Source organism: Sceloporus occidentalis, unplaced genomic scaffold (genome assembly GCF_023333645.1).
Source record: "Sceloporus occidentalis isolate IW3139 unplaced genomic scaffold, rSceOcc1.0.p SCAF_4, whole genome shotgun sequence".
In the NCBI taxonomy this organism is placed as follows: Eukaryota; Metazoa; Chordata; class Lepidosauria; order Squamata; family Phrynosomatidae; genus Sceloporus; species Sceloporus occidentalis.
In genome coordinates this window covers 148,723,064-148,739,778 of record NW_028316984.1, presented here as the reverse complement: position 1 = coordinate 148,739,778, position 16,715 = coordinate 148,723,064, and the positions used below count along the sequence as shown (strand labels likewise).

The 16,715-nt window shown below is 38.4% G+C and overlaps 2 protein-coding genes across 5 annotated transcripts in view; one reads left to right on the top strand and one right to left on the bottom strand.

Annotated features, from left to right (window-relative positions):
- The window catches only part of CHRM5 (cholinergic receptor muscarinic 5), a 75,312-nt gene extending 71,649 nt beyond the window's left edge, over positions 1-3,663 (top strand). For all 4 annotated transcript variants that reach the window (XM_089521994.1, XM_089521993.1, XM_089521992.1 and 1 more), the window contains one exon: positions 1,663-3,663. In XM_089521994.1, coding sequence (XP_089378120.1) covers positions 1,735-3,327 — 1,593 coding nt within the window. In that variant the 5' untranslated portion in view covers positions 1,663-1,734 and the 3' untranslated portion in view covers positions 3,328-3,663. The remainder of the gene's footprint in view (positions 1-1,662) is intronic.
- A 7,543-nt stretch (positions 3,664-11,206) lies between these two features.
- On the bottom strand, positions 11,207-13,600 carry LOC149314845 (fibrinogen-like protein 1-like protein). The gene is made up of 2 exons (XM_089523538.1): positions 13,453-13,600; positions 11,207-11,916 (listed from the first exon to the last, which is right to left on the bottom strand). The coding sequence occupies exons 1-2, from the start codon at positions 13,598-13,600 to the stop codon at positions 11,207-11,209; spliced, it is 858 nt and encodes a 285-aa protein (XP_089379664.1).
- Positions 13,601-16,715: the final 3,115 nt, after the last annotated feature.

Sequence of the window (16,715 nt, the reverse complement as noted above, 5' to 3'; positions counted from 1 at the left end):
GCCATAACCCCCAAGTTATGGAACGACTTGCCGGAATAGATTACCACTTTAGATGCCTTCAAGAAGACACTCAAGACGGATCTCTTCCGGCGAGCCTATCCACCAAATTTGCTGTAAAATATCCCACCTCCATTAGTACTTTATGTTTTATGAAAGTTAATTGTATTTTATTAACCTTATTGTATTGATGATATGCTATTGTTTTTATTGAATGTATTTGATATGTTTTCATTGCTGGATTAATTTGTTTGTTGTAATCCTGCCTCGATCCACAGGGAGAGGTGGGAAATAGAAATAAAATTTATTATTGTTGTTGTTGTTATTATTATTATTATTATTATTATTATATCTATGTACCTCACAACAAATTAATGCATTTTCTTACATATTCCTCAAATTTTTATTCACTTTAATATATATTCATAGCTACATGTTATCAGTACTAATAAATTCAATATCAAGTTACTTTTTGGACCAATACTCCTCAGCATACACACTTGACAGCACAAACACTGATTGCCTATTAATTTCTGGGCACAATACAAAGTGCTGGTTATAACCTTTAAAGCACTTTATGGCTTAGATCCAGCCTTCCTACGGGATCGCCTTCTCTCATATAATCCACCCCACACACTGAAGTCCTCAAATAAAAACTTACTGCAGCCTGCTAAAACTAGTCTGGCTGCAGTTACCCAGAGGACCTTCTCTTCAGCCACTCCGACATTATGGAATAGTCTGCCAGAAGAGATTCAAAGTATTACTAATCTTTATTGCTTTAAAAAGGCAGTCAAGACATATCTCTTCCAGCAGGCCTTTCCAGATTAAGATCCTTGCATTTATTCATTTGACAATTGCCCTAACTGCCTCTCCCTTGTTTTAATAATTGTTTTAACAATTGTCTAATAATTTAATTGTATTTTATTATGGATGAGAGGGTTAGGGAGGGTTTGGGATATAATGAAACATGTGGGCATGATACAGATGGCGTGGAAGCGCCATCCTTGGGCCAAAACTAGGGCTGGGGAGCGTGCAGCAATCACACACTCCCCAGCCCTAGTTTGTATAGACAGTGCAATTTTGGAAGCGTAACGCCCATACAAAGTGTGGGACAATAGTGTCATGCACGCACTGCCTCCACACGGACTGGCACATGTGTGATATCACAGCGACGCTGCAGGGTGCTTGGGGAGCCCTTTCAACATCTCAGGAAGGAGCACTGAAACGGAACTCTTTTTACACGTGCTCATTGCTGGCATGGCTTCTACATGGCCACGGCAGCAATGCAAAGGAGAAAGGGGCCAGGTGGCCCCTTTCTCCTCTTTGCCACGCCTGTCGGGGTGTCCAGGGGCATGAAGCGCCGGATTGGATAGTCAAAGTAATCGCTCACCTTTAAATCAGAATTTTGCTTGATGAATAATTCTGTAAAGTCAGAAGCCAACATACTCTTACAGCAACTGAAATCTGTGAAATTAAAGATATCACCAGGCCTATTTATATTTCTAAATGGAATAATTTTAAAAGATATTTCAATATCTTTGAAATTCGGTGTGATTAATAATTAAAACCATACAATGGTCTAACTATTTTATATGCTAAATGGATTTGGCAGGATTCCATTATTGTTTTATGAGCTTTCTTCTCTCTTTCTTTGTCATTACAAAGGTGTCTTCAAAGCACAGATGAAGAAGCAAAAGCAACCTAAAAGAGCCTGGTGTTAATCCAAAAAGAAAAAGAATGGAAGAAAAGTTACATAGTAATTCAACCATTGACAATGGTACAGCTGCTAACCAAAAACCTATAGAAGGCCACAGCCTTTGGGAAGTAATTACAATTGCTACTGTAACAGCCATTTTAAGTTTAATAACCATAGTGGGGAATGTTCTTGTAATGATATCCTTCAAAGTCAACAGCCAACTCAAGACAGTGAACAATTACTATTTGCTCAGTCTTGCTTGTGCAGACCTTATTATTGGAATATTTTCTATGAATCTTTATACATCTTATATATTAATAGGACACTGGTCTCTTGGAAGTCTGGCATGTGACTTGTGGCTAGCCCTAGACTATGTAGCTAGCAATGCCTCAGTAATGAATTTGTTAGTTATCAGCTTTGATCGATATTTTTCAATTACACGGCCATTAACCTACAGGGCTAAACGCACACCCAGAAGGGCTGGTATTATGATTGGCCTAGCCTGGCTCATTTCTTTTATTCTGTGGGCACCAGTAATCTTATGCTGGCAGTACTTTGTAGGGGAGCGAACTGTTCCACCTGGAGAATGCCAGATACAATTTTTGTATGAACCCATCATCACCTTTGGGACCGCAATTGCTGCTTTCTATATCCCTGTTTCTGTGATGACTATTTTGTATTGCCGCATTTATAAGGAGACTGAAAAACGCACCAAGGACTTAGCTGAGCTACAAGGCTCAAGTTCTGTGGCAGAATTTGAAATGATAAAACCTCAGAAAACTCTGCTGAAGTCCTGCTTTAGCTGTAAGCAACAAAATTTGGCCAAAAGGGAGAGATGTCAGGCTTCATGGTCATCATCCAGCCGAAGTATTTCTGCAACAGCAAAAGCATCATCTCACATTCAAAATATGTCTCATGATTGGTCAAAGACAGATCAGCTAACCACCTGCAGTAGCTATGCCTCATCAGAAGAAGAAGAAAAACGTGCCTCTGATCCTGTCTTTCAAGTTGCTTGTAGCACCCCAGAAAAAGAAAATGATGATGAACACAAAGAAGAGAAAAAAGAAGCCTTTATCACAGACCATCAAGGGGAAAATGACTATGAGACCCAAAAATACTTTCTTACACCAACCAAAGGCCATGCTCAAAAAAGTAATAAATGTATAGCTTATAAGTTCCGCTTGGTGGTGAAAGCTAGTGGTGCTCCAGAAGCTAACAATGGCTGCCGGAAAGTGAAAATCACTCCTTGTTCTGCCACGTTATCCAAGGACACTTCTGTCAGAAACATGGACCCAAACATAAATAACCAAATAACTAAAAGGAAAAGAATGGTACTCATAAAGGAACGTAAAGCAGCCCAGACTTTAAGTGCCATTCTTTTAGCTTTCATACTCACTTGGACCCCTTACAATATAATGGTTTTAGTCTCCACATTCTGCTCAGATTGTATTCCTCCAACATTGTGGCACCTTGGCTATTGGCTATGCTACGTGAATAGTACTGTCAATCCAATCTGTTATGCTCTCTGTAACAAAACTTTCAGAAAAACCTTTAAATTGTTGCTCTTCTGTCAATGGAAGAAGAAAAAAATGGAAGAAAAAATATACTGGCAGGGAAATACAAAGCTGCCTTAATTTAAACTAAAGTGTTGAAAAAGAATTGACCTTGGCCAAGCACTGTAAATTAAATTGGCTGCAAGTCTTTATTTATAAAGTTGTTGCTTTATATGTCTGCAGATAAAAGAAGCACAATTTGTGTGATATTAAATATATACATATAGTTATGAAGAAAGCAGATGCAACAATGAACATTTCCATAATTGTGACAGCTCAATAGAGGATTGTTAATGTTGACATCATAGAAAGTTTCCTTCCACAGTTCTGCCAGACTGAGGGCCAAGTAAAAAGACCTTAATGATGGTTAGTGGACTAGACCCTTACATTCATCAAGTTCACCTTTTCAGAAAGTAACATTATGCCTTCCCATTAGTTTTTCTTTTTCCCTAAGGCTTTGTCCAGTTTAGTTATAGGTTGCAAACAGAACGAGGTGCATACCTATCCCTGCAAAATTGTCTCCTAAATGGATGGAAGTCAAAGGAAGGCAAGTGTCAGTGATCAGGGATAAATGGTTGAGGTAATTTCCCAGTGAATAAACTTGGTCATGGAGTTGTCTGTGAGGCTATACACTCACCACAGATTTGTTTTTTCCCCTGTGTGGACAAGAAATGTAGAGGAAAGACCATATGGTGTCTTTAGTAAATGAGGGAGTCAATTATTTTGTCAAAGAAATTCACATCACAAGCAAATAAGGGTAGTAATTAATTTTCTTTCCAATGTTACTTGTTCATATTTAAGTGGTTTTGAAGGAGTTTGAGTTTTAAAACCCAGTGTATTAATCTAAAACATTAATGCAAATCAAATTGATCTTTATTATCTGCTTTTCACTTGCCTACAATCCCATGTAAGGGTTCCAAGGCAAAGGTAAAATAAATTATGAATGTCTTCATTGATATCCCAAAATAACTATGGTAATACCCAGTCTTCAACATATTTTAATAGACCTAAGAGCTGCTTCACACATGACAATCTACATGTAGCTTTTCTACATTAGCTTGCCTTCTGTGTAGATGTTTTAACAGCATATGAAGAAGTCTATAAAGCCCCATGATTTCCGTGGGGCATAAAAGTTCTTGTAGACTGCATACTTTACTGAGTTGAAACTTGTTCATGAGTAATGTTAATTACAATTGTGTTCATTGCAGTTCACTGCTTTATCAATAAGTACCTGGTTTTAGATCTGGACTACACTTTGATCTTCAATAGAAACTATCTTAGAAGTAAATCCTTTTGAAATTAATTAACAAGGCTGCCAATCTATCTAAAAAGATGATATTAAAATATATTAGATATTGAGTGAAGATTGGTTGAAGATGGTTGCACATAACATTGCACACTTCGTAGCCAAAGTTTTACAAACCTGTACACAAATGTTTTAAGTCAAGTTTCTCTGTGAATCACATAATCTGTATCAGTCAAACAGTACAAAATTTTTAAAAAGAAGGAAAAGGCAGTAAAATCATCTACCTCTCTGCTGTCTGGATTTTTGATGACAATACTTGAACGCCTAAACCCACAGCACAAGTAGGTCAATCCATCAGGCATCCACTGAAAGTTGCAGAGGATGTGTCCCTTCTGATTGGAGTGGAAGTAGCTGAATTAATACTGTATCTATTTTAAGCGTATGTGCTTGTGGCACATCACTGTTTTGATGACCCGATCAGAAGAAAGCAATAACAGATACTGAAAAGTCAAAATATACTAGCTGTTTGGATCAAAAAGTCATATTTAGATCAGACCCATGAAATCAGTGAAACTTAGCATAGCCCTGACAAATTGGTCCCAGTTACTTTAATAGGACATTCTAAGCCCAACTCCATGGAAATAGTTACCAGGGGTTATATCTAGACAAAAACAAAAGCAGGAGATGGGTGGAAGATAACTTTCCAACGTGTCTTTTCCCCAGCTGCTCTGTGAGCCTCCCCAAAAGCCACACTCAGGATTAAAAAGCTCTTCCCAATGGAAAGGGCTGCAGATGAGGGGTAATGTGGTTGCCAAAAATGAAGCAGAAGCACCTTCCATGAGCAGAGCTCCTGCCCATGTAAGCTACCTGTACCTGGGTTTGGGGAAACATCCACAGCATTATATTATATTCATTATATTCAGCAGGATTTCCAATCCATGAAAGGGCTTTAAAGGAGGGGAAGAAGTCAGAAAGTCAGCTTCTGCACACTTCCTTCTATCAGCATTTGCCTAGATTCTACTCTAAGTGAAGAAAAACTGATAATCATAAAAAAGCATTTGCAGACCAACATTTGATATGTTTGTTGGTCTAAAACATCTACTCCATTGCCTGATCCCTTAAAAGGGGTGGGAGATCTGATAGACACACTGAGCATCCCACAAGCTATGGCTATTTCAGTGGAATGGTAAGCTCTTTGTATGAAAAGTGATTTTGTCTGAAAATTATGTCTCTGCTGAAGTGAATAGAAAAGATGATTCATGAAGTGCACATAGGCTCTGGATTGGGAATTGACTAAGACCAGGGCCAAGCCAAAACATTTCTTTGCCTAAGATGAAGGACAGGACTGTGACCCTTCTCTAGCCAGTATACAAAACCTATCTGGACTGACAGTTAAATCTTACTTTGACAGTGGCAAGGGGATAGCATTCTCCAGAACTCTGGAGGGAGGGCAAGATGGTTTGTGTGGCATGTGCAGCTCTCTAGCAAAAAGCAGAGAGTTCATGAAGAACAGTTTAGTGAGTGTGACCACTGTCCCCCAACATCTGTCATCTGAGGCCTGTCACCTCAACCTGCCTGGTGGTACTGCTGACCCCGTTTAATACAAAATCCAGTAAAACTGGAGCAGCAAAATTTGTATTATTAGCTTTAAAATTGTAGAGCTCCAAACTTTTATGGGCACATCGTAGTTCTATAGCTGTCAATGCGAGCTTCAGATATTCATACTTTCCTCGTCTTCAGTTTAAAAATGGATTCAGTTAACAAACACGCATATTATGATTAAGAATGCAAGAATGTGCAGGTTTGGGTGTAGGGTACACCTTTGTATCACATCATATACATCTATAGCTTAGCATGGTAATTAGTTGTAAAATGTAGTGTTGCACAGTTCAGAGATAGCACAGTGGATTTTATGAGAGTTTTTGTACATTTATCATTGCTTCCAATGAAGTCATAAGTGTTTTCAGTAAGAACTGGTATACGAGAAAGAAAAGATTTCTCCACAGCTATAGAATTTAATAACATTGTAAATAACTTGATGATATGCAAGTTATTTGAAAAGATTCCCCATTTTTTTCCAGAGGGAATAAATCTAATTTAAAGTAGCTGTATAATAATGTGAAATGTGTGTTCTGGTTTCAATATGATTAATTATAAGTATTTTATATTGTGCCGGTTGTTTTTGGTGCTTTTGTGTATAATTGTTAAAGGAAAGTGCGGGTTATTATAGAGACCTCTGAATATTTTTTTTCATTCACCACTATCAGAGCATTTTCTGTGTATAGTGTATGTTTTGGGTTATACTGGCTTATTTTTTAATTTGAACAAACATTCATATGTGTATGATATATGTATGTTTGATTCAAATGACATGCACTTTAGTGACACAAGTTATGTAATACTGGCGAAATGTATAAGAGTGTAAAAGTTTTCTGCTACCTGCAATGTTACTGCAATGTTTCTGCTAAAGAAAGCTTTGCCTTCTAGTACTGAAGTTCAATGGGAAGTTATTTTTGTCACCATTTTCTGTTCAACAGGAATGTTTTAAAAATATTTATAGTCTATTTGTTGCGTAGATGTGTAAGACTACACAGTGGTGGATGCCAAAGTATCAGTTAAGTGTAACTCTTAAGTATATACTCAATCTATGCTGCTAACAACTGAAACATTACACTGCCAAATTCTGGGATATATTGTAAATATCTGGAACCATATTAAACATTGGAGTGTATTTATCTCCCCCCCCCAATATGTTTGAATAATGAGAAAGGGAAACTGAGAGCTTCCAATAACAATGTAGAAATTCCACCTTTTGTTTTAATGCTTCTGAATATCCAGTTTGTATGTCTTGAGAGCAGCATGAGATCTGTGTCATGCTAACTGGATTGCACAGTGCTCCAGCTATATTTGTAGAAAAGAACCAAGTGAGATGGCTGAATTATGTAGTTGCAGTTCTGTCCATTGCTGAAGCAAAAATTAAAGGCTTCCATTACAGGATGATTCTAAGGTTGATGCTGACTTACAGAAATTTATATGGATTTCATATGAGCAGCAAAAGCAGACAGGTATTCCAAGGAAGCATGGACTGTGTAACACCTTGTGACGAATAAAAATCTCCTAAATAGAGAGAAACCAGCCAAACATTTGCTAATATGTATTATCATGATGTATCCCATTCTGTCCTTTAAAACAAGTCAGAAGTACTAACCAGCAGTGACAACTGTCAGAGGAACCACCCCCAAATGGCTGCCTTACTTTGCAGGCATACTAGTGAGGCTGTAGTCCATTATTCCTCTTCTGAAATAAGACTCAGCATGCCACACACTGCCAAGGAAGCATTCTGCTATTGGGATGAAGACTCAGTTTGTGGTTGTCATTTTTATTCATGAGGATCTTCAGGTAACTGTGCAGAGACTTGTCCAGCCTCACCCTTAGAAAGCTATCTGTACTTGAAAGGATGGAGATGGGTTACAAGAATCTTTGGATATGACACACTACATTTCCTGCTGTTCCCCTTATACTTTGTGACTTCTAATCTAACTCTTCTGGATGTTGCTGTTTTTCTCTCTTCTTAAAAAAACAACATATTTCCCATGCCACTCTGTTAAATGCCTGATTTGCAACAACTGGATATGTTTCTTGAAAGAAAAATGCATAATTCTGAAAAAAATATATTCAGTTAATTAAATAATCAGAGGTTGATCACTTGGCCTCCCTCTAAATCTCACATTAACTAATTACTCTCTGGAATCAAAGGAGCTTGACTCTGTGGGCTCCTTGGAACAGTCAGTTGTTTTTATACAAGGGGAAAATCTGTCTTGCTACAGGTGCTATTAGTCTGGAAATGAGCAAAATCAGTTTAGGGAATGTAAGCAGTTGAAAAGAGGGGCTAACGTTTAAAATTAATATAGCAAATATGTAGCAGACCTGCTCACATTGTTTTTGCTCTTCTGGCTGCAGTTTTATGCACAATGAACTTCCATGGCCCTTCTTTCCTGGAAACACGGAAAGTGTCTTATTCCAGGATAGAAAGTGCCCAGGAGAGTGAACCTCTAGTGCAAGAAACTAACAATGGAGAAACCAAGCCCATCCAGAGTCATACACAGAAGGGTTGTAAGAGCAAAAGCATGCTCAAAGGATCTAAGCTTCAAAAACCAGTCAGAGAGTTACGGAAGAAAAGAATCCAAAGAGCACATTGAATTTCAGGAAACTAGAGAGCAGGGAACATCACAGTGCCTGAGAAAATGGAGCTGTTGTTTTGCAGCACAGAAACAGCCCTGGCTATGCTAATTTGTAGACAGATATAACTCAAGTTGGATTAATTATTGGAGCGTTTCCCTTTTAAGGTAGGCCACACTCTTGCCTATGCTTTGTTGTTGTTTTAGTTTGCCACACTCCAAAGGATGAAATTGTTTTGCTCCAAAGTCAACATGTGATGACTTAGGCTCTGCTTTAAGGGAAGGTCTGCCAATCTCCTCTGGCTCTGAGTGAAGCCTGTTAGCTGGGTTCACATTTTCCATGCCATTTTCCATTCTTATCCATACATGGAGCCCACCACCTTTCATCCATATACACACATGTATAACATGACTAAAAGAAGTATCTACATAACAGAAAGAAAGATCCAGTTTGGAACCCAGAACTGGAGTAACCTAGATTCAATTTAAAGAGATTCAACAAAATATATGCAACAAAATGTGGCAGCATGGGGGTAGGGTTGCCATAATTCTCTACTATAAACCGGGACAAAATGTAGGACAAAATTACATGGGGGGCTGTTGTTCAAGGTTCCAGCCATTCCATACCACCCCTCTTATTTACTGTCCCCTATATGCACTGAAGAATCAACAGTCAGCCTTCAAACAGGTGGTTTGGAGTTTAATTGTTCTCGTATGTCTCTAAATTGACTTACGGAGTCGGTATCATAGAGTTTTCTTGGGAATATTAATTCAGAGGAGGTTTACCATTGCCTCCCTCTATGGCTGAGTATGGCTTGCTCAAAGTCACCTGGTGGGTTTTCATGGCTAAGCAGGGATTTGAGCCCTGTTCTCCCAGAGCCCTATTCCAATACTCAGAGCACTATACCATGCCTCTCCCACCATTGTTTATTCTCCTACAATCTTTCACTTTCCTTCCTCTGATTCTACTGATACTTCACTCCTACTTACATGTGGTGAATTTTGGCAGTGTAAAGATCATAAATGAGTGCAGTCAAGACACGTCAAGCAGGACTTACACCAAACTATTGCAGTACAAAAAGGTTCTGTTCAAAATTCTAGCCATTCTGCTTCATTAGTCTTCTGTAGTTATTGAACATTGAGCTTTCACTAGAAAGTTTGCATTCTGAGAGGGTTTTTCCCCCATATATATATATATATATATATATATATATATATTGCACTCATGTAAACCTCAGAGTCCCCTCTTAACTGTTGATGACCCTCTGGATGTGGAATTGGATGTCTTGGGCACAAAATGTGAGTAATCTGGACTATAACGATCAGTTTATTTTATTAAGTACAGCTTATCCTAAGTGCTTTTGTGAAGTTGAGGGGGCTAAAGTGATGATGAAGCTTTAGCTTCATCTGGAATTATAAAGGTTTGAAAGAAGGGAAGAAAATGCCGGGGAATATATAGGTGATGAGATAAATAATTGTGCTTCAGACAAAAGCAAACAATAAAATAACCCTAATTTTTCACTGTATGCAACCCAATATTCATGTCAACATTTATACACATTGCTGCCCTCTCATGGATATACAATATCTCTGATATGCATATTATCTCATCCATTTGTTATGATGAGTGAAAAAAAAGAACTGCTCTTGAAAATTATTGGCTACTGTTATTCTTCAGTTTGTACAGATTATCTTATCTGATGATAGATCACTTCACAATTATCCAGAGGTGCATCTTCCTGAGGAGCTTTCTTGGTTTTGTTCCAACTTGTGGCCATGCTACTTTGTAAAGAGAAAACATTGTGGGCCTCTTCAAAGTAACTGGTTTATTGTGCTGTGAACCTCTGCAGGTTACAAGCCTATTTCATCATTTCATGCTTTGGAAGAAACTCATACCTCAATAAACTATTTCAAAGGGATCATGGAGCTTTGCCACTTTAAATTAATTGTACGCTTTTCTTCCTTAGAAGATAGCGGCAACTCAACAATCCTGACTGGTATGAGCTTTTGAGGCTGAAAGAAAACTAGGAAAAGATTATACCTTTTCAAACAGATGGAAAGAGTAGAAAAAAACAGTTGTAGGTCTCATGGGTTTTCTTTTCCTTCCTGTTCTATAGTGTGACCCTTTCATTTTAAGCCTATGTAATGCACACATTTTATTTCTCACTGATAGATCTATATTTTGAAAAAGCATAACTTCTCTTAACATTTCTAGCTTAACCTTCTTCTTCTCTGTTATTTCTTTATACCCTGAAGTCTGAAAATTTAATAAACATGCTTTTTACATTTCAATTAGATAATCAACCTAGGCAATTAATAATTTTCTCTCTGTGTGGTCAGTATTTACTACTGGAATGGTGTGGGGGGGCAACAATAAATTCTGGAATGCTTATTATCTTGTGATTTAATCTTGTTCTTACATTGGATCTAATTTTATTCATATATCCTAAGACATATAAGTAAGAAAACATTTTGTTTTTACATGTAAGTTAAAGAACAAGCACATCTCACTCTCAGTTTAATTTCATGGTGTTGTTTACAGTTCATCTTTCTGAGATGGACAAACCTTGGAGCAGTCTTGGCGGTGGTCAACAGATCGGTCAACAGGTTTGACCATCATCCAAGCATACTTACACATATGTGTTTTGTTGCAGTCCTGTTGCCAGTATATCACATTCCTGCGATTTAAATTTGCTCCAGCACAAGCATCATACCACCAGCCACCACCAGCTATACCATTGTACTCTAGTTTGGCACAGTTTTGAAAATAGTTGTCATTATCTCTGTCTTTTGTGGTGAACTTCTGGTTATCATGGAGATATGCTTCAGTATCCTGACACAGGGCATCAACAGCACTACCTCTATACAGACCAAGCCTGATCCTGTATTGAGATGCTTCACTTTCTATGTGGAATGGTTCATATTCTCCCCACTTGATCTGAGCATTTAGGTCTACAAGTTTAATCCTAAGTGTATATGGTGTTGGAGAGCTGGTTAACTGATGCATATATTCATTCCCTAACCAGTAGTTACCATCAAGTGAGCCAAATCCATATTTGTAGTCCTGCCATGTCCTATCAAAATCTACAGTGCTGTTGGCTGTAATATGCTGAATTCCTGTCCAGCCACCATCTTGCATATTACAGTATACGCCAATGGGCTCCTTCGCTGGCTGAATGACATAAAGACCGTCTTTGGCATTTTCTTCAGACTGTTTAAAAATCTCACTGCAGTCCCTTGGAAACCCTGTGAATAGTGGGAAAGAAAAGAACATAATATTTCAACTTTTGCCTGTAATCTGCCACAAGTACAGGAAATGCATTATTTGACAGGGATTTTAAGTTGATACGTTATATGATTGAGAAGACAGACAGACAGACAGACAGACAGACAGACCAGAATGCTATTTCCCAGTTATATGTCGATGCACACACTAAAATTAATAGTAGCTTTATGGATTGAAAGTGGCCCTGAATACACAAATACTTCATAGATGACTTCTCCAAGTCAGAAAAATGTTTCAAGCCCCTGCAAAACTGTGATGTATGAGATTTTCCAATATTAAAGATAGTTTTTCATTCTCTGTAAGTAAAAAGTCCAAGAGATCATTCTGCCTACATTCATAGTATATGGCACAAACATGGATCAGGCCTTCATACATCTTTCCTAATAAAATAATAAAAAATAGTGGTTCCTCTCCCCACTCTACAAGGATGTTTTATAGCATGAATTTCTTCTATAGCATGCATTATGTTCTCCCTGTACAGAATCCTTGCTCCGAAGAATCCAAGTAGACTTTAAAAATTAAAGTGTTCAAAATAGTTTGAAGTTGCTTTCATGTTCAGTGATTTGTACCCTGGACAAACTTTGCATCAATGTCTTCAAATTTCTCAAACCACAGTATATCACACATTTAATTCCTAGACACTATCTTGGAAGCTAAGCAGGGTCCCTGGTTAGTACTTGGATAGGAGACCACCAATGAATGCCAGGTATATGTCAGAGGAAGGAACTGGCAAAACCATCTCTGAGAATTTCTTGCCTAAGAAAACCCTATGAAATTCATGGGGTCAGCATAAGTTGACAGGAGACTTGAAAGCACATACACACACATACACACACCACACATGAGTTGGACCAAGCTTAGAGCCATTTTTTAAGAGTAGACCAACAGGCATACTCTAAATATTGAATTTAAATCAACTCAGTATATACAGCCATAACTCAGTGGAGAATTTGGCATAGCTGTAGATTCCAAATAACTGGATTCAAAGGAAACATGATAGTCAAGATGGAGCAGCTATCTACCTAATTTTATAAAATGCACAGGTATCTTTGCACTAAATGGCAAACTGAAAATTAAAACCATCTTGTGGTTCATTAATTATAGCTTTATGTTTCGACTGCAAAACACTAATCAGATGGCTATTATGAGGAAGAACTTAATAAAAATAAAGGCAGTAGTCTATATCCTCTGTCTTTCCTATACAGATATGAAGAGCCTGCTGGACAAAGCTTGGAAAAGTTACTTTTGGGGATCGTAACTTCCAGGATCTCCCAGCCAACATCAGCAGCAGTCAGACTGGCTAGACAATTCTAGGAGTTGTAGTCCAAAAAAGCAAGTGCACCAAGCTCTGGAAAGGTCCAGCTAATGAGGTGTTATCTGTACATTCTTAAAGGACACACACTTTAGCTTTTTCTGAAAGAGAATGTTCTACAGTGTCTCACTCATTTTGCCCTTTTCTAAACCACACACACAAGCACAAAATGTATTCCTAGTACCTTCTGCATTAATATTGATGAGTTTTCTGTGTCCTCCTGTAGGAAGCAGGTGTGAATTAGCCAGTTCAAAGGCCTTTTCTGCTGTTGTCCATAGTCCACACTGGTAGAGTAGCAACAGAATACATCCCACTGAAATTTTTAGATTCATTCTGACTCTTAAATAAATCTGTCACTCAGGTGGATGCTAGAAATCTAAGAGAGATTGACATTTATCATTAAAACATTGATTGCCCACAGACAGTACTTTCTGACAAGAAATTGAAACACTTCATCTCAAAAATCAAGATCTGCCAGAAATGGCTTTCCTTTTCTCTTTCACAAATCAGTTTTTTCCTTAGCATGCCACATTGCATTTGTGACATACCACTTCTTTGACATGTAGAACTGTCCTGCCACAAAAAAAGATGCTTCATCATGTTATTGTGATACCGATCAATGTGATATAGCAGAACAGTGTGGATGATAAGAACTGTTAGAAAATCATGTCAGGTCAGAGTTTCAGTTCTAAAAGTGCATCTCTTCTTTATTAGAAGTGATGTGTTGTATTCCCTAAACCACATATGAAATTAAATCATAGTGCAGGAACGAAGAACTTAAGCATTCATAAACCCCAGTTCCAAGTCAGCTGCCTGTAGAGATAGTAGTTAATGCTGTACCTCTGCAGAACATCCAGATAAGTGACAGGCTTTCAAGGATTAGATGCCAGTCCTTTATATACAGACAAGTGCCTGTCCTGATTCATGTTCTGTTGCTTATTAAACACAGAACCTCCAAGAAACAAACTCAGAAAACTTTATAGATTCCATAAGCTTTAAAACATTACCATCTTAAAACCAGTATGTCACTTACATTTTGAAATTAGGCTTATAGTCACTAGTTAAATGTTGCAGCCTATGAGATAAATCTGAACAAGGTTATAACCCAAGGAATGTATAAAATACCTGAAACTGTCTCTTGGGTGTATACAGACCTGAAAGAAGTAATCACAAGTCATCACCCCCCACTTTAATGATTTATTGACTTGTTTACTGTATATAACATTTTAAAACAAATTCTTCATTCAGTCTAAGAGAAAGCTTTGAATTAGGCCACTGAAACAAAGAAGAAAGAAAGGCAGCAGAATGGTGGAAGGACTTACCTTTCTTGTTCAAGCTGACAGTGGATAAGTCCACGTTCATCTAAGGGATAATCCTTTAGACATGTACTTTGACTGCTGCTGAAGTCCAGGTGGAACAGCTCAACCCTAGATATCTATCTCAAATACAGAGGGCCAGCAGTTTCTGCAAGTCTTTGTTTCCATGGTATCTATCTTTTGGCTGGTGGACTTTAACACATCCTCTGTTAAGTATCTGGAAAGGCCAAAGTTCCCTTTATCTTAAGAAAGTTATCACTATGTATGTTTTTCTGCTTTGTGAGACTGCTGTGTGCTGTAGTGATGGAGGAGTGACACTTGTAGCCCACAATTTACATTTTGAGACAGATAAGCCCTAAGCACTGCATGCCCAACATAGCTAACAGGGTCCAGATGGTAAGAGAAAGCCTTATGTGGTCAGGAGTACCTCTTGAGACCCACAAGGAGCAGAGCAGAAGCAAGAAACAACAACAGCAGCATCTGCTTGCTCCCTTGCTAGAACGTAGAAAAATTCCCTGTTTAGTCTACAACTTCCAGAATCCCCTATCAAAGATGATCTCTGGCAGTGCTGGCTGGCGGATTCTGTGAGCTGTAGTCCAAAAAAGTGGAATTTATCTAAGCTCTCCTGTCATGTTCAGGACAGCTTGGACCCAAAGGACGAAGACTACTGAGCACACAACAATGACCACAGCAAGGAAGAGGCAGCTCCACTTGAGAAGGGGACTTGCTCAGAAAATCTTGTCTAAGGCTTTCCCAAAATCTGAAGCCAGTATTCACAGCTACCATCAAAATGGCAGGAGGTAGAGACTGTAACACACACTCATTTTCCTTGAAGCACAATACTATGGATGTTTATTTGGAACTATGTCCACTGAGTATAATGGGACATCCACAGATGTGTTTGTATAGGATTACAATCTTACATCCTTGACTATAAAACCAGCCTAAATGTCGTTTAAATATATGAGGTTGTCATGAGTTTTAAAAACTGTTTACATATCCTCTGGATCTTCTCTACAATTCTGTGAATAAAGCCTGTACAATAGAAGCATAACGTGAAAGCACACCAAGGATCAGAATAAACAAACAACAATAAGATAAGACCTAACTGATCTCTGGGACAAGATGTACTCAAACTGGGCACTGCCACAAAGAAAGCCACCTCTCATATCCCTACAAACCATGTCTTAGTCACGCGTGGGTCATGGAGAAATCCTCCCTAGTGTGGCGCAGTGGTTTGAGCACTGGACTAGGACTCTGGAGACCAGGGTTCATATCCCAGCTTGACCATATAAACCCACTGGGTGACCTTGGTTAAGTCACAGCCTCAGAGGATGGCAATGACACTCTGAAGAAACTTGCCAAGAAAACTCCATGATAGGTTTGCCTTAGGCTCACCATAAGTTGGAAAAGACTTGAAGGAACACAACAACAAACTTACTCAGAGTGGGAAAGTTTTTATGGGAAGAGATTTTCTTTTAGATACCTAGACCCAAGCTGTTAAGGGCTTTCAAGATGCTCACCAAATTCGCCAGAGGATTTGTTAACAGAGGTATGTCTGCACATTTATTCTGTTTGCTGCTTCTTTCTGCATTCCAGAAAGAAGTTAAACAGTTTTGTAAGTTAAACAGCATTTAACTTACAAAAGCTGAATAAATCTTTATCTGTCATTGCTTAAGGAAACTTGTATATTAATGTGTTTGTGGATATATATATATGGATCTCTAGGGTTCTTCCAAGGTCTACTGGCTCAATGTGCTGCCTGGTAGGCGAAACTTCTGTAGTCATGTGAAGACCTTTCATTTTAGCAGGCCTTTGAAGGCCAAATGCTTAAGGAGAAAGGGCCTTTCATAATGTTCTGCATTGTTTATATATGTTGTTTTTCTATGTAATGGTTATGCTTTAATTTTTGTAACCCCTCTTGAATCCTGGACAAGGGAAAAGACATGATGTTAACAGTAAAGACCAGAACCCTAAATGGGAGATACATATGCATCAGGGATGTAGCCAAGGGGGGGTTCTTGGGGTCCGGACCCCCCCTTCCATTAGAAAAATGAATGGTGCGTGCTGCTGCACTGCCGCAACCAAGCCCCAATATAATGGTGGTACTTAGTCTAGACCCCCCCTTCCT